The sequence below is a fragment of the Oncorhynchus nerka genome, linkage group LG11, assembly GCF_034236695.1.
Source record: "Oncorhynchus nerka isolate Pitt River linkage group LG11, Oner_Uvic_2.0, whole genome shotgun sequence".
Lineage (NCBI taxonomy): Eukaryota > Metazoa > Chordata > Actinopteri > Salmoniformes > Salmonidae > Oncorhynchus > Oncorhynchus nerka.
The window spans coordinates 17,476,789-17,494,856 of NC_088406.1; the positions used below are offsets into that span (position 1 = coordinate 17,476,789).

General features: G+C 42.6%; 2 protein-coding genes across 2 annotated transcripts in view; one reads left to right on the plus strand and one right to left on the minus strand.

The window, feature by feature from the left end:
• Positions 1-7,251, minus strand: part of naalad2 (N-acetylated alpha-linked acidic dipeptidase 2) — a 34,939-nt gene extending 27,688 nt beyond the window's left edge. The window contains exon 1 of the mRNA XM_065024267.1: positions 7,078-7,251. Within this exon, the coding sequence (XP_064880339.1) occupies positions 7,078-7,159 (82 nt within the window). The 5' untranslated portion in view covers positions 7,160-7,251. The remainder of the gene's footprint in view (positions 1-7,077) is intronic.
• Positions 7,252-7,609: 358 nt separating this feature from the next.
• The window catches only part of LOC115126446 (NADPH oxidase 4), a 57,638-nt gene continuing 47,179 nt past the window's right edge, over positions 7,610-18,068 (plus strand). Inside the window, exons 1-5 of the mRNA XM_065024268.1 lie at positions 7,610-7,709; positions 8,444-8,881; positions 9,179-9,274; positions 16,033-16,143; positions 16,322-16,406. Of these exons, the coding sequence (XP_064880340.1) occupies positions 8,825-8,881; positions 9,179-9,274; positions 16,033-16,143; positions 16,322-16,406 (349 nt within the window). The 5' untranslated portion in view covers positions 7,610-7,709; positions 8,444-8,824. The remainder of the gene's footprint in view (positions 7,710-8,443; positions 8,882-9,178; positions 9,275-16,032; positions 16,144-16,321; positions 16,407-18,068) is intronic.

Genomic DNA, 18,068 nt, shown 5'->3' on the forward strand with positions numbered 1-18,068 from the left:
TCCACGTTGGGTAACCTCTGAGAATACATAATATTGAAGAGGCGCCTGAGATTGAAGAATGAGTTTCTGTTAGGGATAAAGCCGGTCTGATCCGAATGGACCAATTTGCCAATTAAAGTGCTAAGCCTGTTAGCCAGAGTTTTTGCTAAAATCTTTTGGTCTGTATTAAGGAGAGATATTGGTCTGTAGGACCCTACCTCTTCTGGATCTTTACCCTTCTTATGTATAACTGTAATGAACGCTTCGCCCAAAGTAGAAGGGAGAGCTCCATCCTCATTGGCCTGAATCAACATTTTGTGCAGATAGGGGGAGAGCATGTTGCTGAATGTTTTATAGAATTCACCAGGGTATCCATCTGGGCCCGGGGTCTTGCCACTCTTTAGAGATTTAATTGTTTCTCGGATTTCATCAAGAGATATTTCCTTATTCAGGAAGTTAGAATCTTCCTGGTTCAGGGCAGGAAGATTACAGTCCTCCAAAAATGTTTGCATAATTAAGGGGTTAGGATCCGCTTTAGATGTATATAGAGTCTCATAAAACTGCCGGAATCTGTCATTGATGTCTTTGGGGGAAGAGAGTAATTCCCCAGATGCAGATTTAACCCTGTGAATCATTCGGTTACTCACATTTTTTCGAAGTTGTCTGGCGAGTAATTTGTGTGGTTTGTCACCAAACTCAAAATATTTTTGCTTGGCATAGAGAAAAGATTTAGCAATTTTAGCTGAGAGAATCTGATTATATTCAAATTTTAAAGAGGTAATTTTTTTATGTTTCTCCATAGATGGGTGGCTAGCATTCTCCCTATCCAGTAAGTGAATTTGTCCCTCTAGTTCTTCCAGTTTTCCTCTGTTTTGCCTACTCCTGGCAGCCTGAAAGGAGATGATACAGCCTCTCAGATAAGCCTTCAGTGTTTCCCACAATAATGCTGGGGAGGTCTCTGTGTTGTCGTTGGTATCAAAGAAAAATTTAATTTGGTCTTTAAGATATTCACAGAATGTTGGTTCTGTGAGGAGCTGAGGATTCAACCTCCAGACCCTCTCGTTTGGTACAATGTCACCCAATCTCAGGGAGAAGGTGAGTGGACTGTGGTCCGAGATTATAATATCATGATACCTCACATTACAGGTATAGGGGAGTAGTCTAGCATCCAACAAAAAGTAGTCAATTCGAGTGTAAACCTTGTGAACATGAGAGTAAAAGGAGTATTCCCTACCCGCAGGGTTAGCGATCCTCCATATATCAAATAAGTTAGAATTTTTTATGTAGGTGTTCAAGAATTCGCTTGAATAGGAGGTAGGGGTTCGCCGGGTAGAGGATCTATCCAAATATTGATCTAGCACACAGTTAAGGTCCCCTCCAATGACCAGGTTAGTATGGGAGATATCTGGAATCAGGGCAAGGACTCTTTTGAAAAAAGAGGGGTTGTCAATGTTTGGCCCATAGATATTTAGTAGAGTTACTGAGGTAGAGTGGATTTCTCCTATTGCGATCACATACCGACCCTCTTTATCCGCAATAGTGGTTTTATGTAGAAAGGGAATTCCTTTCCGTACCAGAATCGCTGTGCCTCTCGTTTTGGCAGAGAAGTTAGAGTGATACACTTGCCCCACCCACCTACACTTAAGTCTGCTATGAGAGTTATTCTTCAGATGGGTTTCTTGCAAAAATATAATATCAGACGAGAGTGCTTTCAAGTGGGCTAGGATCTTGCCCCTCTTAATTGGTTCGTTTAAACCCTTGACATTCCAGGAAGTGAATGTAAGCCCCGCCCTCCTCTCGTTTGTAGTTCCTATGGTGGCCTGCATACCATGTAACTTGATAAAAAGGTAAGAAAGCGCACCAAACCATCACGATCAGCATATGTAGCACCTACACCCGAGCAGTATCCAACCCACCCCTCCCCCCCTGCAAGCACCTTTACTTCCCACCCTGTTCCCCTAATTTCCCCAACACTTACCCCCCTCATCAACCCACATTTAACAGGCATGTACAAACAGGAGAGAAAAAAAAGGAAAAATAAAAAATAATAAACACATTGTCTGGCCGATGCCAAAAAAGCACGGCGCGACCTCGAACAAGAGGTAAAACAAAAATAAAATCCCAACTATACGTTCACCTCTCACTATCCTAGAACTTCTACTAACATATGAACTGAGGAGGCTCCCGCGAGTTAAGTGTTCAGTTAGCATCTAATAAACCTAAACCGAATAAGTTGCAACTTAAACATATTGCGCATTTAAGCGTCATCCTGGGTCAATCCCAGAGATAAGCAAGACATAGCCTCAAGATAATATCGCTAAGCACTGCCGGTCAAAAAATAAACCATCCGCAACCGACCTAGTCAGCCGTACCTTTACATACTGTGGGTCAGGATATCGGAACAAGGATTTGTTAAATTAAACGTTCCCCCCCATAAAAAAAAAAAAGTTTAATAAGTAAAAATATATACCTTATATATATATATATATACATATACATACACATTACATACATATACATACACATACATACATACATACACACACATACATACATACACACATACATACACACATATACACACACACACACATATATATACATACATACACACACATACACATACCTATATATACATTTATATACATACACACACACACACATCCATACATATACATGTATGTATACATACCCACACAAAAAAATCATATATAAAAATATATATTTAAAGAATATGTATATACATCCATATGCACACATACACATACAAACATTCATACCCCAGAATAACAATCTACACTGATTTAAAATATACACATACATAATACTAAAATGCTAAGAGAAAATAGTAATAAAGTACAAATAGTAATTATATTTACGCACACCTACACATACATAAGCATTACAGAGGGCTGGTGGGACTCTAGTCGGGAGAGAGGCCCACGGCCAGACAAAGGCAGAACGGCACAAAACATCAACTTGCTAACCAGGCGTCTGCCCCCTCCCAACCATCACCCCCAGTCCCCTGCAAGCAATAAGTAAATGGTATGGTAGTAAGAGTGATGTAAGGATTGTAAAATAACTAACGAAACAAAACAAAAGTGGGGGAATATAAGTATATCCGTCCGAAGGTGTCAGTGATCAAACCTGGAAGTAAAAAATATGCATCGCTGAGCACAGCCGGGATGAAAGTGAATGTAACGTTAAATGAGAGCTCTGACCGCCATCCATTGGTCTGCTCAGCGTCTTACATGCTCTGTAGCCCTTGTTGAGCCCGTTTAATACGTTTTCACCCAATATGGTATAGTATGGATTCGAGTCCATGAGCAGACCCTAACACGCACTAACAAGGCACTCTAACCTGTACGGGGGATTGGTGTATATCCCCGGATAAACTTCTCTGCGTCCAAAACCGAGGAGAGCCAAATCTTCTCACCGGAAGGCGGGGTAATTCTTAGTCTTGCAGGGAAGAGTAAGGCTGGGCGAAGATGGAGTTTGTAGAGTTTGGTCATGACATCTCTGTAGTCGGCGCGATGCTTTGCCACATTGGGCGCATAATCCTCATAGACACGGAATGGATAACCTTTATGTGACAGGGTGCCCCTCATTCGAGCTTCACGCAGGATAAGATCCTTGGTCTTGAAACTGTGACAACAGATGATTACTGGGCGAGGACGTTGGCCCGGTCCAGGCACTGGGACAAGGGAGCGATGTGCGCGGTCCAGCTGGGGATCCGAATCCAAAACATCCGACCCCATTGCATCCTTCAATAGCTTGGCGAAGAAGTCAGTAGGGCGAGAGCCCGCCTCTATCCCCTCTGCCAGACCAACAACGCAAAGGTTATTACGTCTGGATCGGCCCTCCAGGTCCACCACTTTCACAGAAAGCCTCTGCACAGTATCCTGCAAGGACGAGCATTGCTTCTCTAACTCGTCGATCCTACCAGCGTTGAATTCAGAAGCTTTCTCAAGGTCCACAATACTCTGGCCATGCGAAGCGACCGTTCGAATGACGCTCTCGATTTTGGTGTCCAGTTCAGCAATAGTGGCCTTAAGATCCTCAGCTATAGCAACACGTAGCTCCCCCAAAGCACGGGTAAGTTCTGTAAGTGTCACGTTGTTGCATGTGCCTCCCGCCATGTCTGTCTCGTTGTTTAGTGGGGAGTAGGCCTCCGTTGTGGATTTATTGTCTTTTGGTCGCTTATTACTCGGCATTTTCATATAAAAAGTTACAATCTTGTATTAGAAAGAAACGTTTGTTGTAAAAAGTGCCATAAAGTAGGTTAAATTAGATTATTTCGCAAAAAAGTTGCAGGAGCCTCTCACGCACAGCCGTTCACTCCAACATGCTAGCTCCGCCCCCCTCAATGTCCTTGTTTTTGAAACAACGTCAACAGTGAAGAGGCGACTCGGATGCTTAGCTAACACAACGTGCAATTGGAACACAGGAGTGATGGTTGCTGGTAATGGGCCACGGTACGCCTATGTACATATTCCATAAAATGTTAAATAAAATCTGCCGTTTCCAGCTACAATAGTCGCTCACAACATTAACAATGTCTACACTGTTTTTCTGATCAATTTGAGGTTATTTTAATGGCCAGAAAATGTGGTTTTCTTTCAAAAACAAGGACATTTCTAAGTGACCCCAAACGTCTGAGCGGTAGTGTTTGTGGAGGTGAACAGCTTGCACATACACAGTTATATACAGTTGTATGGCCTGAAGGTAGAAACTGTCTCTGAGCCTGTTGGTCCGGGGCCTGATGCTCCAATAGGTTACTTACTATAGCTGTTTCAAGGTCAATACACCACGCCAGAGAAATACTGTTATTGCGTAACACCTTACTGTAGTAATTAAACTTTTAGTGTGTGTGTGTCTGTCATGTGTTATGACCCTAGTAACAGAGAAGATAGAAAGGACAGCATATGTGAACTGTGCTTGTGGAGTAGTAGACTCTGGCATAACTGTGAAAGTCTGACACACACACACACAATCACACACATTCATGAAGTGGATAATTGTGCATTCCTGTCTTTTCCAAAATACATGTACAGTTGAAGTCGGAAGTTTACATACACTTAGGTTGGAGTCATTAAAACTTGTTTTTCAACCACTCCACAAATTTCTTGTTAACAAACTATAGTTTTGGCATGTTGGTTAGGACATCTACTTTGTGCATGACACAAGTAATTTTTCCAATAATTGTTTACAGACAGATTATTTCACCTATAATTCACTGTATCACAATTCCAGTGGATCAGAAGATTACATGCACTCATTTGACTGGGCCTTTAAACAGCTTGGAAAATTCCAGAAAATATCTTTAGAAGCTTCTGATAGGCTAATTAATTTGAGTCAATTGGAGGTGTACCTGTGGATGTATTTCAAGGACTACCTTCAAACTCAGTGCCTCTTTGTTTGACATCATGTGAAAATCAAAAGAAATCATTCAAGACCTCAGAAGAAAAATTGTAGACCTCCACAAGTCTGGTTAATTCTTGGGAGCAATTTCCAAACGCATGAAAATACCATGTTCATCTGTACAAACAATATTATGCAAGTATAAACACTATGGACCACATAGCCGTCATACCACTTGGGGAAGGAGAAGCGTTCTGTCTCCTAGAGATGAACGTACTTTAGTGCGAAAAGTGCTAATCAATCCAAGAACAACAGCAAAAGACCCTGTGAAGATGCTGGAGGAAACAGGTACAAAAGTATCTATATCCACAGTAAAACAAGTCCTATATTGACATAACCTGAAAGGCCGCTCAGCAAGGAAGAAGCCACTGCTCCAAAACCGCCATAAAAAAGCCAGACTACGGTTTGCAACTGCATATGGTGACAAAGATCGTACTTTTTAGAGAAATGTCCTCTGGTCTGATGAAACAAAAATAGAACTGTTTGGCCATAATGACCATCGTTATGTTTGGAGGAAAAAGGGGGAGACTTGCAAGCCGAAGAACACCATCCCGACCGTGAAGCACAGGGGTGGCAGCATCATGTTGTGGGGGTGCTTTGCTGCAGGAGGGGCTGGTGCACTTCACAAAATAGATGGCATCATGAGGACGGAAAATTATATGGATATATTGAAGCAACATCTCAAGACATCAGTCAGGAAGTTAAAGCTTGGTCGCAAATGGGTCTTCCAAATGGACAATGACCCCAAGCATACTTCCAAAGTTGTGGCAAAATGGTTTAAGGACAACAAAGTCAAGATATTTGAGTGGCCATCACAAAGCCCTGACCTCAATCCCATAGAACATTTGTGGGAAGAACTGAAGGCCTACAGGCCTACAAACCTGACTCAGTTACACCAGCTCTGTCTGGAGGAATGGGCCAAAATTCACCCAACGTATTGTGTGAAGCTTGTGGAAGGCTACACGTAACCTTTGACCCAAGTTAAACAATTCAAAGGCAATGCTACCAAATACTAATTGAGTGTGTGTAAACTTCTGACCCACTGGGAATGTGATGAAAGAAATAAAAGCTTAAATAAATCCTTCTCTCTACCATTATTCTGACATGTCACATTCTTAAAATAAAGTGGTGATCCCAAATGACCTAAGACAGGGAATTTTTGAATAGGATTAAATGTCAGGAATTGTGAAAAACTGAGTTTAAATGTATTTGGCTAAGGTGTATGTCAACTTCCCGACTTCAACTGTAGGTCACAGTTCATCTCAGAGCTGACTGAGGAATGTAGTAACATATGGTCACTTGTATGCATTTATCCAACTCTACTATGTTGATTCCTCAATAGAGGAACGTGTTATTTGACAAGACAATAAGCGTTTTTGTAACCCTGTGTTAAGACTACTTTTTCGTATTCAGACTGTAGTAGAAACACACTGCGATTTCAGACGTTTGAAAAGATGCTTTGCGAACTATAACATTCCTTTCTCCGGGCTCACCAAAAAATAAAACAATTGCCTCAGACGGATGCATATTATAGTTCTTAAACTTGGCATTATTACAAACTTCCCTATGAAATGCGAAAGTAACACAAGGTTACAATACCACTACCACTATCATTCGCCAGTAAAAGGAAACTTTAACTTATGGATAATCAGCGCCTAAAATGTAATTATAACTCACCTATTATAAACCCGGTCAGGAAAAACGACGTTATAACGATGAGCCAACATATCCACTGCACGAGCCTGCTTTCGGTTTTCATTGTCCCGCTTGGTAACACTCCGAAACACCGACCGCATTCAACAAGATAATGGAGTGCATGTGTGTGAAAAGCAAAGAGAGAGAGAAAGAGAGAGAGAGAGAGAGAGAGAGAGAGAGCGAGAGAGGAGGACAGTCAAAAGTGTCCAAGAGAGAATATACAGAGCGAGAGTAGAAAGGGGTGGAGGAGAGTGGAGAGTTTACTGCAGTAGGCCTATATCTACAACTATAAATGACATTTTCAGCTTAATTATCATGTAATTACCTCGTTTGTCTGAGTTTCTCGTAGTTTATATAAATAGTTCTGTGACATATTCCCACACTCTTGTGCAGCCTGCGGTCGCGCTTGACTCCTTGCGCCCAGTCCGGCCCCTGCGCAGCTCCAGGACAGCTGCGTGCAGCCTGTGCCTCTTTCATGCGGTGGGCTCGAGCGTGAAGCTCTGGAATGTGCGCTGGGGAAACGTTCCAAGAGTGACACTCCGTCAGCAGCAGGCACAGACCTGATTCAGACTTCTGCCTGCCTGACCTAACGTAGCAGTCGTAAAATTACACAGGTGAGTAGTAGGTGCAACGGTGCCTGCCTGTAGTATGTGTGCGCACAATTGCCTCTGCAAAAAGGTCTCGACCTTCATGGCGCAGGTCTGAGTAGGCTATATATAAGCCTGTAGACTCGTGCACAGTTTCTGGTTCAAGCCCCGCCATAGCTGTACACCCATGCTAGTGATTTATAGTGGTGATTGTGAACAACAGATAAAAATGACACTGTCAACTTATTTTTGGGTGCGATTGGTGGCAATCTATTTTCTAAATTGCAGTGGGGGGTTATGGCCACAGTGAGGCACTAGTAGCCTATTGCCTAAACTAGACCTAACCCATTTTTCAAAAGCAGGCAAGGGCGGAACAGTGGAGAGGACTCGAGCAAAAACAATTGAGATTCTCCCACTGTCTTATTGCAGACTACTATAATGAAGAAACTTTCCTATTTTGCTGTCTCTTAAAATGTATATTTGACCCCAAAAATTGTGATAATTACATAAGGTTCAGGATAGCAGCACTGTCATTAAATAACTGTTAGCTCTTTAATGTTTACAATTCAATAGGCTATATCCTCTTCTAGGCTTTTCTGTCTGTGTTTTATCTAGGCTAGTTATCATTCATTTGGGAGGCTACGTTGTTACCTATAGTTTACTCTCTCGGGGAGGGGGGAGGGGCAAATGCCCAGGGCCCCGACGTTGCACTCCCTGCTCTACAATAACCTACCGTTTTTTTCATGTTGCTTTCACCGCAGACACAACAGCGGAGACTGAAGAACCGTGGAAAACTACCCACACGACCATGGAGTGCCGTGGCGCCCTCACCCGTTAGAGAAAGAGAAAGACGGGTGAGAAAGAGAGAGAGAGGGGAGGAGAAAGAGAGAGAGAGGGGAGGAGAAAACGACCAGCCGGTTCGCCGGTGCTAAAACACTCCACGCTGTGCACAAGGACACCGGGACAGAAATGCCCCCCAAAGACATGCGAGACATTAGAGTGCCAGTTTATCGGGAGTGATCCGCAAAGAGACGGGTTTGTGTCACTCACTGGTAGGAGGAGATTCGGAGTCAAACAAAAGGGATTGATTTTCCATAAGCTCCCAAACTGGAAAACTTTGCGGCGGTCGGTGAGGCTGAAACATGGCTTTGTCAGCGCGGAGTTGGGTCGCGAACGAGGGAGGAAAACACCTGGTTCTGGTAAGAATAGTACAACCTAATCCAGAGACAAAACGTTTATTACAGTATTACACTGTTATGACATGTTTTTACTATTGCAAAGAAAAGTAACTGAGTGGAGCTGTTGCAATTTACAATATCGATCCTAACTAGAAATTGGAAAGCAGCCTAACTAACACTTGAACAAGAGTGCTGTGGTCATTGGATGTTGTCATCATCAATCATTATCAATAATCATATTCATCATCATCATCTTCATCACCACCACTGACATCTTGTTTGTGTGTGTGTGTGCGCATGTGTGTGTGTGTGTGTTAGGTGCTGTGGCTGGGTGCTAACACCTTGCTGTTTATGAGGACGTTCCTATTGTACTACTGTGGGCAGCAGTATCACTACCTCCATCAGATGCTCGGGGTAAGACACCAGTCCAGCTCACTGCTATTGTACCGTGATCACAGAACAGAATGTATGGCGGGGATCATCAACTAGATACAGCTTCTTGAGTGGATGGTCGGGGGCCGTAACATCATTACAAATCACTTGTAGACTGCAGATAGACTGCAAAAAGCCCAAACAGATATAATATTTGACTAAAACATAATAATTTCAAACCTTGCTTACATTTGTATATGATCACGTGTCTCTCTATTATGCGTGGGAACACTTGGGAACAGGTTGCACAAATTAAAATCACTTGGAGCTGATTTCTTGGATTTAAAAAAATATTTTTGCTTAGAAAACTTGGGGGCCAAATAAAACTACAAGTGGGCCAATTTTGTCCCTCGGGCTATCGTTTTGGGAACCCCTGGTGTATGGGATGTGTGTATGTACTGTATGTAACACCCATACACACAAACGTCTCCTTTATTTAGGGGGTTCCTATTCAGTGATATTTATATTAAGACACTGGATGGAGCCCAGCGACTTGGTGACATTCAGTTGACGCTCTGTGAGCATGGTGTATTTGTTGTCACAAGTCACTGTGGGTCGCCGGTTTAGGCCACTAAAACAGCTACTTGTCCTTCACAATCAAACAAGTGCCATTTAAGTGCTTTGAGACATATTTTCTTGACTGTTTGGTCTATTGGCCTCTACCGCTAATATAAATGTTTTTATTTAAATATAACTCTGATGTTCTTGTTATACTTTGCATACAGTTACCATTCCACAGCTGAACCTGGTCTAAAAGAGCATTAAGGCAGACTGTCAGGATCCTTAGCCCTAGCTCAGTACCAGTGGTCATAACCTAGGGCCAGGAGATGTTCCTGACTACATGACCTGACCAGGAACAACTCTAGTGCAAAACACATATGGAAGTTCTATCTAAAAGGCAGTAACTCCCCCACACACCTCTGGCAGGCTATCTGTATGAAGTAGGTGAGCCCTTCATACACTTCTCATACTTCAAGAAGGGCAAGTGTGGGCACGCCACTGGTCTCTGAATGAATTCCTGGGTAGCAGCTTTACACACGTGTGAGAGAGAGACAAAGAGAGAGAGAGAGAGCAATAGAGAGCAATAGAGAGCGAGGCAGAGAGAGAGCCAGAGAGACTGAGGCAGAGACAGGCAGAGAGACTGAGAGAGAGAGGCAGAGAAAGAAGCAGAGCGAGAGAGACAGAGAGAGAGACAGATAGAGAGAAAAACAAAGAACAAACAGCAAAAACACATACATGATCAATTAAACAGTTTAGAGTCGGTTATTAAAGACTACCAGAACCCACTGGATTCTCCAATTACACTGAACAAAAATATAAAGATTTGACTGAGTTACAGTTCATATAAGGATATCAGTCAATTGAAATACATGAATTAGGCCCTAGCCTAGGGATTTCACATGACTGGGAATTCAGATATGCGTCTGTTGGTCACAGATACCTTTAAAAAACAGGCAGATGCGTGGATCAGAAAACCAGTCAGTATCTGGTGTGACCACCATTTGCCTCATGCAGCGCGACACATCTCTTTCGCCTATAGTTGATTAGGCTGTTGATTGTGGCCTGTGGAATGTTGTCCCACTCCTCCAAAATGGCTGTGTGAAGTTGCTGGATTTTGGCGGGAACTGGAACACGCTGTCGTACACGTTGATCCAGAGCATCACAAACATGCTCAACGGGTGACATGTCTGGTGAGTATGCAGGCCCTGGAAGAACTGGGACATTTTCAGTTTCCAGGAATTATGTACAGATCCTTGCGACACGGGTCTGTGCATTATCATGCTGAAACATGAGGTGATGGTAGCAGATGAATGACACAACAATAGTCCTCAGGATCTCGTCACATTCTCTGGCAACAGATCTGGTGGTCATTCCTGCAGTCAGCATGCTAATTGCACGCTCCCTCAAAACTTGAGACATCTGTGGCATTGTGTTGTGTGACAAAACTGCACATTTTTAGAGTGGCCTTTATTATTGTCCCCAGCACAAGGTGCATCTGTATAATGATCATGCTGTTTCATCAGCTTCTTGATATGCCACACATGTCAGGTGAATGGATTATCTTGGCAAAAGATAAATGCTCACTAACAGGGATGTAAACACATTTGTGCACAACATTTGAGATAAATAAGCTTTTTGTGCATATGGAACATTTCTGGGATCTTTTATTTCAGCTCATGAAACATGGGACCAACACTTTACATGTTGCATTTATATTTTTGTTCAGTATGAACTACAGGACAAAATAAAAACCCTTCAACCCAAAAAGGCCTGTTGTGTTGATGGTATCCTAAATGATATGATAAAATATCTTCCCCAATACATGGAACCAAGGACTGATGACCCCAATCCACAAAAGTGGAGACAAATTTGACCCCAATAACTACCGTTCGATATGCGTCACTAGCAACTTTGGGAATATCCTCTGCATGATCATTAACGTTAACAGCAGAAAACAATATCCTGAGAAAATGTCAAGTTGGCTTTCTACCACATTACCCTACGACAGACCACATACAGTTGAAGTTGGAAGTTTACATACACCTTAGCCAAATACATTTAAGTTTTTCACAATTCCTGACATTTAATCCTGGTAAAAATTCCCTGTCTTAGGTCAGTTAGGATCACCACTTTATTTTAAGAATGTGAAATGTCAAAATAATAGTAGAGAGAATGATTCATTTCAGCTTTTATTTATTTCATCACATTCCCAGTGGGTCAGAAGTTTACATACACACAATTAGTATTTGGCATTGCCTTTAAATTGTTTAACTTGGGTCAAAGGTTACGTGTAGCCTTCCACAAGCTTCCCACAATACGTTGGGTGCATTTTGGCCAATTCCTCCTGACAGAACTGGTGTAACCGAGTCAGGTTTGTAGGCCTCCTTGCTCGCCCACACTTTTTCCGTTCTACCCACAAATGTTCTATAGGATTGAGGTCAGGGCTTTGTGATGGCCACTCCAATACCTTGACTTTGTTGTCCTTAAGCCATATCTTTGGAAGTATCCTTGGGGTCATTGTCCATTTGTGAACCATTTGCATTTGCGACCAAGCTTTAACTTCCTGACGGATGTCTTGAGATGCTGCTTGAGATGCTGCTTCTATATATCCACATAATATATATTCATATATTCTATATATCCACATAATATATATCCACATACTTTTCCATCCTCATGATGCCATCTATTTTGTGAAGTGCACCAGTCTCTCCTGCAGCAAAGCACCCCCACAACATGATGCTGCCACCCCTGTGCTTCACGGTCGGGATGGTGTTCTTCCTCTTTCAAGCCTCCCCCTTTTTCCTCCAAACATAACGATGGTCATTATGAACAAACAGTTCTATTTTTGTTTCATCAGACCAGAGGACATTTCTCCAAAAAGTATGATCTTTGTCCCCATCTGCAGTTGCAAACCGTAGTCTGACTTTTTTATGGCGGTTTTGGAGCAGTAGCTTCTTCCTTGCTGAGCGGCCTTTCAGGTTATATCGATATAGGACTCGTTTTACTGTGGATATAGATACTTTTGTACCTGTTTCCTCCAGCATCTTCACAGGGTCCTTTGCTGTTGTTCTGAGATTGATTCGCACTTTTCGCACCAAAGTACGTTCATCTCTCGGAGACAGAATGCGTCTCCTTCCTGAGCGGTATGACGGCTGCGTGGTCCCATGGTGTTTATATTTGCGTTCTATTGTTTGTACAGATGAACGTGGTACCTTCAGGCATTTGGAAATTGCTCCCAAGGATGAACCAGACTTGTGGAGGTCTACTATTTTCTTTCTGAGGTCTTCACTGATTTCTTTTGATTTTCCCATGATGTCAAGCAAAGAGGCACTGAGTTTGAAGGTAGTCCTTGAAATACATCCACAGGTACACCTCCAAATGACTCAAATTATGTAAATTAGCCTGTCAGAAGTTTCTAAAGCCATGACATCGTTTTCTGGAATTTTCCAAGCTGCTTAGAGGCACAGTGTATGTAGACGTCTGACCCACTGGAATTGTGATACAGTGAATTATAAATGAAATAATCTGTCTGTAAACTTTTTGGAAACATTACTTGTGTCATGCACAAAGTAGATGTCCTAAGCGACTTGCCAAAACTATAGTTTGTTAACGAGAAATTTGTGGAGTGGTTGAAAAACAAGTTTTAATGACTCCAACCTAAGTGTATGTAAACTTCCGACTTCAACTGTACTTACTTTCTTTTAGAATATACCTTTATTATTCCCCTCAAACCCACCACCCCTCCCTCAATTGGAGTAAACTAATAAACAATTACACTTCGGCTTCTACCTTGAGTTTATACATATTATACCAGATACAATCTATTTACAATAGTTATATTTTGTTTGTTTTTAGTTCTTCCTATTTCTGATGTCCATCCAGTTTGATTTCTATTTGTAACTGTGCTATTTCACAACATTTCTGAACCTATATACATTTTACAGACCCCTTATGTTTTACATTGGTTATCTTGTTGTTATTAGTCCCACCCTTCAGCTCCATTCAACCCCTCCCATCTATGTCCTATGTTAGTTTGTTGGTGATGTGGACATCCGACGAGTGTCAGAGCCGGTGTAGTACGATGCGATCTTAGTCCTGTATTGATGCTTTGCCTGTTTGATGGTTAGTTGGAGGGCATAGCGGGATTTCTTATAAGCTTCCCACTCCTTGAAAGTAGCAGCTATAGCCTTTAGCTCAGTACTGAAGTTGCCTGTATTCCATGGCTTCTGGTTGGGGTATGTACGTACTGTCACTGTGGGGACGACGTCATCGATGCACTTATTGATGAAGCCAGTGATTGATGTGGTGTATTCCTCAATGCCATCGGAAGAATCCCAGAATATATTCCAGTCTGTGGTCGCAAAACAGTTCTGTAGTTTAGTAACTGTTTCATTTGACCACTTTTTTATTGATCGAGTCACTGGTGCTTTCTGCTTTAATTTAGCTTGTAAGCAGGAATCAGGAGGATAGAATTATGGTCAGATTTGCCAAATGGAGGGTGAGGGAGAGCTTTGTATGTCTCTGTGTGTGGAGTAAAGCTGGTCCAGAGTTTTTTTTCTCCCCTGGTTGCACATTTAACATGCTGATAGAAATTTGTAAGACGGATTTAATTTTCCCTGTGTTAAAGTCCACGAACACTAGGAGCGCTGCCTGTGGTTTTCCTGTTTGCTTATGGCGGTAGACAACTTATTGAGTGCTGTTTTAGTGCCAGCATCAAACTGTGGTGGTATGTAGACAGCTACAATAAATACAGATGCAAACTCTCTCTGTAGATAGTGTGGTCTACAGCTTATCATGAGATACTCTACCTCAGGTGAGCAAAACCTTGAGACTTCTTTAGATATCGTGCACCAGCTGTTATCTGCAAAAATACAAAGCCCTCTGCCCCTTGTCCTACCAGACGCAGCTGTCCTGTCCTGCCAATACAACTTATAACTAGCCAGCTGTATGTTGATAACGTCATCGTTCACCCACGACTCCGTGAAGCATAAGATATTACAGTTTTGAATGTCCCGTTGGTAGTTTAATCTTCCGTGTTGGTCATCTATTTTATTTTCCAAAGATTGAGCGTTTGCTAGCAGAATCGAAGGAAGTGGGGGTTTATTCGATTGCCTACGAATTCTCAGAAGGCAGCCCGCCCTTTGACCCCTTTTTCTCCGTCGTCTCTTCACGCAAATGACGATAATCTGGGCCTGTTCCCAGGAAAGCAGTATGTCGTTCACGTCGGGCTCGTCAGACTCGTTAAAGGAAAAAAAGGATTCTGTCAGTCCGTGGTGAGTAATCACAGTTCTGATGTCCAGAAGTTATTTTCGGTCATAAGAGATGGTAGCAGCAACATTATGCACAAATAAAGTAAATTTAAAAAAAGTTACAAACAACGCAAAGAAACAAACAAAAAAACACAATTGGACAGGAACACGTAAAACGTCAGCCATTTTACATAAAAATTTGAGACATGTTTTCCACAGATCCACAAAGAATTTGAAAACAAATCCAATTTTTATAAACCCATATCTATTAGGTGAAATACCACAGTGTGCCACCACAGCAGCAAGATTAGTGACCTGTTGCCACAAGAGAAGGGCAACCAGTGGAACACAAACACCATATTAAGTAAAACCTATGTAAATACGTCTCTTTTCTTTAAAACGTTTGTGAGTGTAATGTTTACTGTTCATTTCCCATGTTTATTTCCCCTTTGTTTATTGTGTATTGTGTATTCCACATGCTTTGGCAATATATTTCCTATGCCAATAATGCCCTTAAATAGAAATTGAATTGAGAGAGACAGACAGAGCGAGATTTGTGTGTGTGTGTGTGTGTGTGTGTGCTGCATAGACTTTGCATGTGGGGGACAAATCCCTGCAAAAGAGATCTTATCTCATTCAGCTGTGTGTGTGTGTGTGTGTGTGTACAGAACTGTCAGGATATCAGATCACCCCTTCACTGTGGTTTTGCTGTCAGCTGTTTTCTGTATGACAAACTCTGTAGATGGTGTGTGTATGTGTGTGTGTGAGAGTGTGTGTGAAGAATGATGAGGTGCCGTAATCCTGGAGGCCATGAGTGTTGACAGAGAGATGTGTGTGTCGGGGGTGGGGGTGGAGGCTATGAGTAGTGTGGTTTAGAGGGGAGATTAGAATGATACAATGTATTATTTCATCTGTTAACTACACCTGGAATCTAACTGTGTGTGTGTGTGTATTTGTGTGTGTGTGTATTTGTGTGTGTTTCTCCAGCTAGGGCTGTGTATCAGCAGGGCGTCTGCATCAGTACTCAATCTGAACTGCAGTCTGGTGCTGCTGCCTATGTGTCGCTCTCTACTCACCTACCTCAGAGGAACACACACGGTACGGAGAGGAGGGGAATGTGTGTGTGTGTGTGTGTGCGCGCGCTCAGTAGTCTGGTAATGGCTGTCTGGAATGGGCAGAGAGTACTGTAGTGAGGGTTTTGATAAGTCTGAAGACTGTACACTGACACTGTCTGCCCCCCCCTCGCCCCCCTCCCCCCATACACACTCCCCTCCAGGTGACAAGCAGAAAGGCCCGCAGGCTTCTGGACAAGAGTAAGACCTTCCATGTGGCGTGTGGAGTAGCCATTTGTGTATTTTCCGGTAAGTGTGTTTGTGTGTGTGTGTGTGTTGAGCGTGTGTATGTGTTGGGCGTTAGTGTGTGTTGAGCGTGTGTATGTGTGTGTGTGTGTGTTGAGCGTGTGTATGTGTTGGGCGTTCGTGTGTGTTGAGCGTGTGTATGTGTGTGTGTGTGTGTGTTGGGCGTTAGTGTGTGTTGAGCGTGTGTATGTGTTGGGCGTTAGTGTGTGTTGAGCGTGTGTATGTGTTGAGCGTTAGTGTGTGTTGAGCGTGTGTATGTGTTGGGTGTTAGTGTGTGTTGAGCGTGTGTATGTGTTGGGTGTTAGTGTGTGTTGAGCGTGTGTATGTGTTGGGTGTTAGTGTGTGTTGAGCGTGTGTATGTGTTGAGCGTTAGTGTGTGTTGAGCGTGTGTATGTGTTGGGCGTTAGTGTGTGTTGAGCGTGTATATGTGTGTGTGTGTGTGTTGAGCGTGTGTATGTGTTGGGCGTTAGTGTGTGTTGAGCGTGTGTATGTGTGTGTGTGTGTGTTGAGCGTGTGTATGTGTTGGGCATTAGTGTGTGTTGAGCGTGTGTATGTGTTGGGCATTAGTGTGTGTTGAGCGTGTGTATGTGTTGGGCGTTAGTGTGTGTTGAGGGAGGGTGTGGGGAAATTGACCCAGCCCACTGGGCACAGAAGTCAGCTCAACATCTAGTTTTGATTTACATTTGATTGAGTTCTCAACTAACGTGAATTCAACGTGAAATAAATAAAACATGTCACCATGTCATTGTATTTGGGTTAAAATATGGGTTAAAAAAAGAGGAAATTCCCTCACGTTGATGTCAGTGGAGGCTGCTGAGGGGAGGACGGCTCATAATAATACCTGGAACGGAGTGAATGGAATGGCATCAAACACCTGGAAACCATGTGATTGATGTATTTGATACCATTCCACTGATTCCTCTCAGGTCACGTTCTCCCCAATTAAGGTGCCACCAGCCTCCTGTGGTTAATTACTTTTTTCAAATCCAACCAGTTTTCCACCTTGATTCAATGTCATCAAATTGAATTTTTTGGTTGAAATTATGTGGAAACAACCATTTTTACCAAGAGGTAGGCTGGTTCTTCAGCATTCCATGGGAACCAGCTGTGATGGATCACCAGCTGGCAAGGGTTGTGAGAGAGATAGAGAGAAGGAGACTTTGACTGGATGTGATGGTGTCTGATGGAGGTGTGTGTATATAATGGGGCAAAAAAGTATTTAGTCAGCCACCAATTGTGCATGTTCTCCCACTTAAAAAGATGAGAGAGGCCTGTAATTTTCATCATAGGTACACTTCAACTATGACAGACAAAATGAGAAAAAAAATCCAGAAAATCACATTGTAGGATTTTTAATGAATTTATTTGCAAATTATGGTGGAAAATAAGTATTTGGTCACCTACAAACAAGCAAGATTTCTGGCTCTCACAGACCTGTAACTTCTTCTTTAAGAGGCTCCTCTGTCCTCCACTCGTTACCTGTATTAATGGCACCTGTTTGAACTTGATATCAGTATAAAAGACACCTGTCCACAACCTCAAACAGTCACACTACAAACTCCACTATGGCCAAGACCAAAGAGCTATCTAAGGACACCAGAAACAAAATTGTAGACCTGCACCAGACTGGGAAGACTGAATCTGCAATAGGTAAGCAGCTTGGTT